General features: G+C 42.9%; 1 protein-coding gene across 4 annotated transcripts in view; it reads right to left on the bottom strand.

The window, feature by feature from the left end:
* The window catches only part of LOC106611291 (pleckstrin homology domain-containing family H member 1), a 67,189-nt gene that overhangs the window by 49,111 nt on the left and 6,071 nt on the right, over window positions 1–12,007 (bottom strand). For 3 of the 4 annotated variants that reach the window (XM_045723626.1, XM_045723629.1, XM_045723628.1), the window contains exon 2: window positions 10,527–10,739. In XM_045723626.1, the coding sequence (XP_045579582.1) occupies window positions 10,527–10,679 (153 nt within the window). In that variant the 5' untranslated portion in view covers window positions 10,680–10,739. Of the gene's footprint in view, window positions 1–10,526; window positions 10,740–10,965; window positions 11,126–12,007 lie in introns of those variants that run through there. The other variant, XM_045723627.1, reaches the window with a different exon arrangement.

The raw sequence follows: 12,007 nt of genomic DNA, 5'->3' as shown, positions 1-12,007 counted from the left end.
TCAATAACAAATGTTGGTTTGGTCCCAAATAATCCATTGTTATATCCAAATAGCGGCGTTTTGTTCGTGCGTTCAAGACACTATCCGAAAGGGTAAATAAGGGTGACGAGCATGGCGCATTTCGAAATATTCCATTACCGTACTTCGAAGCATGTCAACCGCTGTTTAAAATCAATTTTTATGCCATTTTTCTCGTAAAAAAGCGATAATATTCCGACCGGGAATCTGCGTTTAGGTAAAAAGACGAAAGAAAATAAAGCACGGGGTCGACTCGTGCACGCGCCTAAGCCCATTGTCCTCTGATCGGCCACTTGCCAAAAGCGATAATGTGTTTCAGCCTGGGGCTGCCTCGATATCATTCAGCTTTTTCCCGGGCTCTGAGAGCCTATGGGAGCTGTAGGAAGTGTCACGTTACAGCAAAGATCCTCAGTCTTCAATAAACAGAGACAAGAAGAACAAGATCTTGTCAGAGAGGGCACTTCCTGTAAGGAATTTTCTCAGGTTTTGGCCTGCCATATGAGTTATGTTATACTCACAGACACCATTCAAACAGTTTTAGAAACTTTAGGGTGTTTTCTATCCAAAGCCAATAATTATATGCATATTCTAGTTACTGGGCAGGAGTAGTAACCAGATTAAATCGGGTACGTTTTTTATCCGGCCGTGTCAATACTGCCTCCTACCCCCAACAGGTTAAAATAAATCGATAATAAGATGATAGTTGGAGCTGTATTGTTAGATTTCAGTGCTTCCTTTGATATTATTGATCATAAATTGTTATTGAAGAAACTCACTTGCTACGGCTTTACATCACCTGACATCACATGGTTGCAGAACCCAGAGAGCTGTTCTTCAATGGAAGCTTCTCTAACATCAGATATGTACAGTGCGGTGTCCCTCAGGGCAGTTGCCTTGGGCCGTTACTCTTCTCTATTTTTACAAATGATTCGCCACTGGTCTTACACATAGCTAGAATGACTATGTATGCAGATGATTCCACTCTACATGTCAGCACCTCAAAGCCAGTGTGCTCACTGAAATTCTAAATAAGGAGTTACAGTCAGTATCAGAATGGGTGATTAATATGCTGCTCAGCCATACTGCTGTACTGTCTTAATGAGAGAGAGAGAGAGAGAGAGAGAGAGAGAGAGAGAGAGAGAGAGAGAGAGAGAGAGAGAGAGAGAGAGAGAGAGAGAGAGAAGGCTGTTCTCGCCCAACCTCCATCCATCTCCCTCAGTGTTTCAGTTGAGACTGACTATAATCATTAACCGTTAGTGATATGGCTGTTGATGGTTAGTGAGAGCTGTTGTTACTGTTCATGGAGTAGTGAAAAGCTGTAGCTCAATCATTAATTGGACATTCAGAAGTTAAATTGTGACAAAAGGACAGATGGTCAGGGAAAGAGGGGGTGGGAGAGAAACAGAGAGAAAGAGATATAGTCCTTCTCTTTAATCTTCCAGTCCAACAGCTTATTTCACAGCTTCCAGCGTCCCTTGCCCTGTCCTCATTCTATGGTTGTAGGCTCAACACGCTTCCTTACAGTATTAGGAAATAAACAAACTAACCCAACAAATCATGCTAAATGCAGTGCACTCAAAGACAGAAGCCTTTTGTCATTGACTGCCCCTCTAGGTGACCCCATTGACCAGAGTTAATCTCATTATGTCCTCAGGATCAGGCTTTAGGAAGATATTAATCTCAATATGTCCCCAGGGTCAGGCTTTAGGAAGATATTAATCTCATTATGTCCTCAGGGTCAGGCTTTAGGAAGATATTAATCTCATTATGTCTCCAGGGTCAGGCTTTAGGAAGATATTAATCTCATTATGTCCTCAGGATCAGGCTTTAGGAAGATATTCATCTCATTATGTCTCCAGGATCAGGCTTTAGGAAGATATTAATCTCATTATGTCCCCAGGGTCAGGCTTTAGGAAGATATTAATCTCATTATGTCTCCAGGATCAGGCTTTAGGAAGATATTAATCTCATTATGTCCTCAGGACCAGGCTTTAGGAAGATATTAATCTCATTATGTCCTCAGGATCAGGCTTTAGGAAGATATTAATCTCATTATGTCTCCAGGGTCAGGCTTTAGGAAGATATTAATCTCATTATGTCTCCAGGATCAGGCTTTAGGAAGATATTAATCTCATTATGTCTCCAGGATCAGGCTTTAGGAAGATATTAATCTCATTATGTCTCCAGGATCAGGCTTTAGGAATATATTAATCTCATTATGTCTCCAGGGTCAGGCTTTAGGAAGATATTAATCTCATTATGTCTCCAGGGTCAGGCTTTAGGAAGATATTCATCTCATTATGTCTCCAGGATCAGGCTTTAGGAAGATATTAATCTCATTATGTCTCCAGGATCAGGCTTTAGGAAGATATTAATCTCATTATGTCTCCAGGGTCAGGCTTTAGGAAGATATTCATCTCATTATGTCTCCAGGATCAGGCTTTAGGAAGATATTAATGTCATTATGTCTCCAGGATCAGGCTTTAGGAAGATATTAATCTCATTATGTCCTCAGGGTCAGGCTTTAGTGTCACGGTTGTCGTTGGTAATGGAGGACCAAAACGCAGCAGGTATGTGTACGCTCATCTTGATATTTATTAACTCAGAATGAACACACCAAAACAACAAAACGAAACGAACTTACGCACACGAAACAGTCTTGAAATGCTCACTCAGCAAAACATGAAACAATCTCCCACAAATACACAGACAAACACACCCAACTAATATAGGACTTCCAATCAAAGGCAACACCACACAGCTGCCTTCAATTGGAAGTCCACCCCAATACACTCAAAATAGAAATAGATTACCTAGACTAAACATAGAATTACATAAACAAGGAACAGTGCCAAAAAAACCCGGAATACATAAATCAAATGCCCTTTTTAGAAAAACAACCACCCCCAACCACATAAACCAAATACCCTCTGCCACGTCCTGACCAAACTACAATAACAATTAACCCTTATACTGGCCAGGACGTGACATTTAGGAAGATATTAATCTCATTATGTCCCCAGGGTCAGGCTTTAGGAAGATATTAATCTCATTATGTCCTCAGGGTCAGGCTTTAGGAAGATATTAATCTCATTATGTCTCCAGGATCAGGCTTTAGGAAGATATTAATCTCATTATGTCTCCAGGGTCAGGCTTTAGGAAGATATTAATCTCATTATGTCCTCAGGATCAGGCTTTAGGAAGATATTAATCTCATTATGTCTCCAGGATCAGGCTTTAGGAAGATATTAATCTCATTATGTCCCTAGGATCAGGCTTTAGGAAGATATTCATCTCATTATGTCCCTAGGATCAGGCTTTAGGAAGATATTCATCTCATTATGTCCCTAGGATCAGGCTTTAGGAAGATATTCATCTCATTATGTCCCTAGGATCAGGCTTTAGGAAGATATTCATCTCATTATGTCCCTAGGATCAGGCTTTAGGAAGATATTAATCTCATTATGTCCCTAGGATCAGGCTTTAGGAAGATATTAATCTCATTATGTCTCCAGGATCAGGCTTTAGGAAGATATTAATCTCATTATGTCTCCAGGATCAGGCTTTAGGAAGATATTAATCTCATTATGTCTCCAGGATCAGGCTTTAGGAAGATATTAATCTCATTATGTCCTCAGGATCAGGCTTTAGGAAGATATTAATCTCATTATGTCTCCAGGGTCAGGCTTTAGGAAGATATTAATCTCATTATGTCTCCAGGATCAGGCTTTAGGAAGATATTAATCTCAATATGAATATTTGACCACATATCAAGTAGTAACTAGCTAACCATCACTAATATAGAAAAACAGCTATTTTACAGAGAGCACGATAGGCATCTTTTACACACGCACACACACGCCTGCACGAGCGCACACACACGCACACGCACACACACACACACACACACACACACACACACACACACACACACACACACACACACACACACACACACACACACACACACACACACACACACAAGGCTGGTGGGTGGAGATCTGTGTTGTTCCTGAGTGTGTTCTCTCTGGGCATGGGGAGACTGTTGAGTGCTAGTCAGTCATGTTATTGCTGTTTGGAAAGATTGCGTCACACCCATGCCATACACACACACACACACACACGTTATTGCTGTTTGGAAAATGGTTTCACGCTCCTCATCGCTCCCTTGCCAAGTTAGGAGTGTTTTAGTCACTGACCCACTTTGGGCTGGAAAACCACTTGAAATGGTTGTCTGTCTCTGCGACACAGCTTTAGTGTGTAGAGAAGTGTGTGTGATAGGTTGAAAAGAGACAGAGAAGAATACCCTCCACAGGCCACTGGGCTACAGACAAATGTCCTGGTGTTATCTGTGGCTCAGTTAGTAGAACATGGTCCTCTGTAGTTCAGTTAGTAGAACATGGTCCTCTGTAGCTCAGTTAGTAGAACATGGTCCTCTGTAGTTCAGTTAGTAGAACATGGTCCTCTGTAGTTCAGTTAGTAGATCATGGTCCTCTGTAGTTCAGTTAGTAGAACATGGTCCTCTGTGGCTCAGTTAGTAGAACGTGGTCCTCTGTAGTTCAGTTAGTAGAACATGGTCCTCTGTAGCTCAGTTAGTAGATCATGGTCCTCTGTAGTTCAGTTAGTAGAACATGGTCCTCTGTAGTTCAGTTAGTAGAACATGGTCCTCTGTAGTTCAGTTAGTAGAACATGGTCCTCTGTAGCTCAGTTAGTAGAACATGGTCCTCTGTAGTTCAGTTAGTAGAACATGGTCCTCTGTAGTTCAGTTAGTAGAACATGGTCCTCTGTGGCTCAGTTAGTAGAACATGGTCCTCTGTGGTTCAGTTAGTAGAACATGGTCCTCTGTAGTTAGTAGGACATGGTCCTCTGTAGTTCAGTTAGTAGACCATGGTCCTCTGCAGTTCAGTTAGTAGAACATGGTCCTCTGTGGCTCAGTTAGTAGAACATGGTCCTCTGTGGCTCAGTTAGTAGAACATGGTCCTCTGTAGTTCAGTTAGTAGAACATGGTCCTCTGTAGCTCAGTTAGTAGAACATGGTCCTCTGTAGCTCAGTTAGTAGAACATGGTCCTCTGTAGCTCAGTTAGTAGAACATGGTCCTCTGTAGTTCAGTTAGTAGAACATGGTCCTCTGTAGCTCAGTTAGTAGAACATGGTCCTCTGTAGTTCAGTTAGTAGGACATGGTCCTCTGTAGTTCAGTTAGTAGAACATGGTCATCTGTAGTTCAGTTAGTAGAACATGGTCCTCTGTAGTTAGTAGAGCATGGTCCTCTGTAGTTCAGTTAGTAGAACATGGTCCTCTGTAGTTCAGTTAGTAGAACATGGTCCTCTGTAGCTCAGCTAGTAGAACATGGTCCTCTGTAGTTCAGTTAGTAGAACATGGTCCTCTGTAGCTCAGTTAGTAGAACATGGTCCTCTGTAGTTCAGTTAGTAGGACATGGTCCTCTGTAGTTCAGTTAGTAGAACATGGTCATCTGTAGTTCAGTTAGTAGAACATGGTCCTCTGTAGTTAGTAGAGCATGGTCCTCTGTAGTTCAGTTAGTAGAACATGGTCCTCTGTAGTTCAGTTAGTAGAACATGGTCCTCTGTAGTTCAGTTAGTAGAACATGGTCCTCTGTGGCTGAGTTAGTAGAACATGGTCCTCTGTAGCTCAGTTAGTAGAACATGGTCCTCAGTAGCTCAGTTAGTAGAACATGGTCCTCTGTAGTTCAGTTAGTAGAACATGGTCCTCTGTGGCTCAGTTAGTAGAACATGGTCCTCTGTGGCTGAGTTAGTAGAACATGGTCCTCTGTAGCTCAGTTAGTAGAACATGGTCCTCAGTAGCTCAGTTAGTGGAGCATGGCACTTACAACGCAAGGATATTTTTGATTCCCAGGACCACCCATACATAAAATGCATGCATGATTTTAAGTCGCTTTGGATAAAAGTGTATGCTAAATGGCATATATTTTATATATATATTATAAACAGGGTGGTTCGAGCACTGAATGCTGATTGGCTGACATACCACGGGTATGACAAAACAAAACAATTTCCAAACGGCTGAAGGTACCACGTTCGTCTGTACAAACAATAGTACGCAAGTATAAACACAATGGGACCACGCAGCCGTCATACCGCTCAGGAAGGAGACGCATTCTGTCTCCTAGAGATGAACGTACTTTGGTGCGAAAAGTGCAAATCAATCCCAGAACAACAGCAAAGGACCTTGTGAAGATGCTGGAGGAAACAGGTACAAAAATATCTATATCCACAGTAAAACGAGCCCTATATCGACATAACCTGAAAGGCCTCTCAGCAAGGAAGAAGCCACTGCTCCAAAACCGCCATAAAAAAGCCAGACTACGGTTTGCAACTGCACATGGTGACAAAGATCGTACTTTTTGGAGAAATGTCCTCTGGTCTGATGAAACAAAAATAGAACTGTTTGGCCATAATGACCATTGTTATATTCGGAGGAAAAAGGGGGAGGCTTGCAAGCCGAAGAACACCATCCCATCCGTGAAGCACGGGGGTAGCAGCATCATGTTGTGGGGGTGCTTTGCTGCAGGAGGGACTGGTGCACTTCACAAAATGAGGGAGGAAAATTATGTGGATATTGATAAAGGAATGTATATGTTTAAAGTAATGACTAAAGAATTCCACCCTGATATGTATTTAACGGTGTGAAATGTGTTAGGGTCATAATTCCATAATGTGTGTGACTAGACCATTGTGTTACTATTTCGCAATATGAGCTGGGTAGAGTTGAGACATTCAAGGCCAACTGAACTGTCGACTTGTGATAACTCTGAAACCAAATAACAGGAAAGAGGCCACCCCAACTTAGGTAAGGGGGAGTAACTGTTAGGAATGGCTAGAAGATAATGAGAAATGATGTGTTAGTATCGTGGAAAAATACAGCCCACCTAAAGGGAGGTGGAGTTTCTACTGGTGTGTGTGTGTGTGTGTGTGTGTGTGTGTGTGTGTGTGTGTGTGTGTGTGTGTGTGTGTGTGTGTGTGTGTGTGTGTGTGTGTGTGTGTGTGTGTGTGTGTGTGTTCTAATTTTGGACTTCAGAGTACTCTCTGAATAAAGAACAACTAACCTTTTGCAGTATCTGAGACTTTGTCTAATTCTTATTTTGAACCCGTGACTTACAACCTCGGGGAATTGGTCAAAGCTTAAATGATTGTTTAGTTATCATCATTGGGTTTGAAAATTCTCGTGACAGATATATTCAAGCAACATCTCAGGACATCAGTCAGGAAGTTAAAGCTTGGTCGCAAATGGGTCTTCCAAATGGACAATGACCCCAAGCATACTTCCATAGTTGTTGCAAAATGGCTTAAGGACAACAAAGTTGTCACGTCCTGAACAGTATAAGGGTTAATTGTTATTGTAGTTTGGTCAGGACGTGGCAGAGGGTATTTGTTTTATGTGGTTCGGGGTGGTGGTTGATTTAGTAGGGCATTTGATTTATGTATTCCGGGGGTTTTGGGCACTGTGTTATGTTTATGTATTTCTATGTTTAGTCTAGTGAATCTGTTTCTATGTTTAGTTAATTGGGGTAGGGACTCTCAGTTGAAGGCAGGTGTTGTCTATTTGCCTTTGATTGAGAGTCCTATATATTAGGGTGTGTTTGTGTTTGTAGTTGTGGGAGATTGTTTCTTGTTTAGCGTGTGTGAGCATGACAAGACTGTTTTGTTGATCGTGAGTTCGTTGTGTTTATTATTTTGGTGTTCACTTTTGAGTTAAAATAAACTTCAAGATGAGCATCCACAATCCTGCTGCATTTTGGTCCTCCTTTCCCGACGACGACCGTGACAAAAGTCAAGGTATTGGAGTGGCCATCACAAAGCGCTGACCTCAATCCTATAGATATTTGTGGACAGAACTGAAAAAGCATGTGCGAGCAAGGAGGCCTACAAACCTGACTCAGTTACACCAGCTCTGTCAGGAGGAATGGGCCAAAATTCACCCAACTTATTGTGGGAAGCTTGTGGAAGGCTACCCGATACGTTTGACCCAAGTTAAACAATTTAAAGGCAATGCTACCAAATACGAATTGAGTGTATGTAAACTTCTGACCCACTGGGAATGTGATGAAAGAAATAAAAGCTGAAATAAATAATTCTCTCTACTATTATTCTGATTTCACATTCTTAAAATAAAGTGGTGATCCTAACTGACCTAAGACAGGGAATTTTTACTAGGATTAAATGTCAGGAATTGTGAAAAACTGAGTTTAAATGTATTTGGCTAAGGTGTATGTAAACTTCCGACTTCAACTGTATATATAGCAGCTAGCAAGAAGCAGTCCCTGAACAAAGTGAGTTTCATTTGGTTGATATTTGGTTGCTTATTAACAATGTTACTCTGAACATTATTAGAATGTTTTGGAACAAACATGACATTCTGACAATGCCAAAAGAAAGCTGTAATTTCATGTTACAATTCAACATTCTAAGAAATATCCATCGTAAATGTTGCTATGCTGTTCCTGGAATTATTTTATAAGGTTCTTTCTCAGAACACGTATCGTAGAGAAACTGGACAAATCTAGCTTAGAGAAAGTCTATTTCCACACACACACACACACACACACACACACACACACACACACACACACACACACACACACACACACACACACACACACACACACACACACACACACACACACACACACACACACACACACACACACACACACACCTGTATTTTCACTCAGGCACTCACTCACACGAGTCAGTAGTTTCTCTGATTTAGTGCAGGGCTGTCTGCCAAGGACCAGACAGTTAACCATTTGTTGCAACACAGAGGTCAGTGCAGCATGACTGACAGAGTCTATAAGCAGAACAGGAGGAAACAACAAAAGGGAGGAGAAGAGGGATAGGAGGAGGGAGGTTTTAGGTGTCCAATCTCAGGTAGTCTTTTATGTCAGTGGAATAAGCCAAAGAAAATGATGTTCCTAAACCAGCCTACTGTTCTACTAAACCAGCCTACTGTTCTACTAAACCAGCCTACTGTTGCTAAACCAGCCTACTGTTCCTAAACCAGCCTACTGTTCCTAAACCAGCCTACTGTTCTACTAAACCAGCCTACTGTTCCTAAACCAGCCTACTGTTCCTAAACCAGCCTACTGTTCCTAAACCAGCCTATTGTTTCTAGACCAGGCTACTGTTCCTAAACCAGCCTACTGTTCTACTAAACCAGTCTACTGTTCCTAAACCAGCCTACTGTTCTACTAAACCAGCCTACTGTTCTACTAAACCAGCCTACTGTTCTACTAAACCAGCCTACTCTTCCTAAACCAGCCTACTGCTTCTAAACCAGCCAACTGTTCCTAAACCAGCCTACTGTTCCTAAACCAGAAAACTGTTTCTAGACCAGCCTACTGTTCCTAAACCACCCTACTGTTCTACTAAACCAGCCTACTGTTCAAATAAACCAGCCTACTGTTCTACTAAACCAGTCTACTGTTCCTAAACCAGCCTACAGTTTCTAAACCAGCCTACAGTTCCTAAACCAGCCTACTGTTCCTAAACCAGCCTACTGTTCCTAAACCAGCCTACTGTTCCTAAACCAGCCTACTGTTCCTAAACCAGCCTACTGTTCTTAAACCAGCTACTGTTTCTAGACCAGCCTACTGTTTCTAGACCAGCCTACAGTTCCTAAACCAGCCTACTGTTCCTAAACCAGCCTACTGTTCCTAAACCAGCCTACTGTTCCTAAACCAGCCTACTGTTCTTAAACCAGCTACTGTTTCTAGACCAGCCTACTGTTTCTAGACCAGCCTACTGTTTCTAGACCAGCCTACTGTTCTACTAAACCAGCCTACTGTTCTACTAAACCTGCCTACTGTTCTATTAAACCAGCCTACTGTTCTATTAAACCAGCCTACTGTTCTATTAAACCAGCCTACTGTTCTATTAAACCAGCCTACTGTTCTACTAGATCAGCACAGAGAATTGTCACCATAGCATAACCAGTTCCCACACCGTGTGGGTCTGTTGGATGTAAAACGGTGAATAACGCAATACAGTTCATTCATGCACACCAAATCAATGTAAGGTCAAAACACACAGTGGCAAGGCTGCTCCATGTGTGGAAAACTTAATCCCATATCTTTATGATGTGTGATGCTAAAATAGATTTGCACTACAGTTCTTACCTTCCCCTTACAACAGTGGTTTCTTAATCCTGGTCCTGGGGACCTAAAGATGTTCACATTTTTGTTTTTGCCATAGCACTACACACCTGATTCCACTAGTCACAGGTTTGATAATGACTTGATTAGTGGAATCAGGTGTGTAGTGCCAGGTAAAAAATGAAATAAGTGTTTCTTTGGGTCCCCAGGACCAGATGAAGAAACACTGCCTTAGACAGTACAAAGTAGCATTGGCACATGAAGTTGATGCCCACAACTTCGAGTCAACATTCAAAAAACGCTGTGTGGAGGTTGTCGGTTTGCTGGGACTTTTCCCTTAGATAGTACTACATTACCCCTGATGCCCCCCTCTCTCTCTCACCTTCTCGGCCAGCAGCTCTCGGATCTTCCCCGCCTGCAGACGGAACCTAAGCAGCTGCATCTCCAGGGCAACGCAACGCTTCTGCCAATCCACGCTACCCGCTCCTACTACGGAGCCTGCACCCGCCCTGCCACTCTCCAAGACGTCTGCCATGTTGACCACACCACTGCCCGGCGGATGGACCCTGTCGACTGGTAACCGACTGACACGGACCTGCAGAGCAACACACACACAGTCAGAGCCAGGCCACGGGAATGGAGCAGCAAAAAGTTACAATACATGTCTCAGTGTTTGTACGTTTTTTTTTTTTTATCAAGTGAAAACAAGTGAAACCAAGTAAAAACCCTTTGAAGACCTTAGAGGGGAAATAGTGTTTAATAGTGTCCCTACTTCACTTCCCATGACTCAGTGGGACAATGTGTGAAAAACAAACACTCACCACTCAGAGATGACTTCATGATGACACAGCTAAATACAACTTTCCTCTCTCACTACACACACAGCAGGCCAGGTTCTGCTTTTAACCAAATAATTCCTAACCCAGTCCATGTGCCCCACCCCCAGCATCGGTCCCCCATCAAGATCTCCCTAGCTTTGGATTATGTGTTGCCGAGGCATAGCCAAGCCATGCAATGCCTGGATCCCACCCCCATCCCCAACCCCAGCCCCCAGCACAGCTTTCCCCAGCCCAGCCCAGCCAGGCAATCCCTTCTTAATTACAAGGCAGGAGTGAAACAGGATCCAAGCCAGCACAATAGTGTCTTTCTGCATGACAGTCCCATCACGGATGTGGAGGCTGGAGGGGGGCTGTGTTTGTGAGTTATAGCCTAGCTAGCTAAACAAAGACAGGGGAAAAGAATGTGTGAGAGTGAGTGAATGGATAGAGCTCTGAATGTGGGAAACTGGGGCGCTCAACTTATTTTTACCTGAGAGAGAGGGATCAGAGATTGCCTAGTTGCCATTTTCTCAGACTAGATGGATATTCTCACATGTTTTATTCACAAAGGCTCAAATGTGAATTCAATGGGAGACACAGTTGATTACAGTAACTAAGAGTGAATGTATAGCTCATCTATAACAATTGTTGTAGTGGTGTCTAAAGACAGACGGACTAGACAGAGAAGACAGTCTGCCAGTCAGATAAACAGCCAGCAAGCCAGTCAGTCAGTCATCCAGCCTGCCAGCTAGACAAACAGCCAGACAGCCAGTCAACCAGCCAACCAGACAGCCAGACCAACTATCAGCCAGCCAAAGATATAGCCATGGTCCTCCACTGTCAGCAGCAGTACAGCAGACGGTCAAAGCTCAAAGACCCAGCGGCTGTAACTGAGCCATGTCTCTCTGTACTCTCTACAATTAGCCTGCTCATAAATACAGGGCTACCACCGGCTAGCAGGCTAATTACAGAAGCCATCCATCCAGAGGTTCTTCTGGCCGACCACAAGGCCCAGACCCTGGCTCCATTCTCTATCTGGAGTTTG

The sequence above is a fragment of the Salmo salar genome, chromosome ssa09 (genome assembly GCF_905237065.1).
Source record: "Salmo salar chromosome ssa09, Ssal_v3.1, whole genome shotgun sequence".
Lineage (NCBI taxonomy): Eukaryota > Metazoa > Chordata > Actinopteri > Salmoniformes > Salmonidae > Salmo > Salmo salar.
Note: the sequence above shows the minus strand (reverse complement) of the source record. Positions and strands in the feature narration are given on the sequence as shown.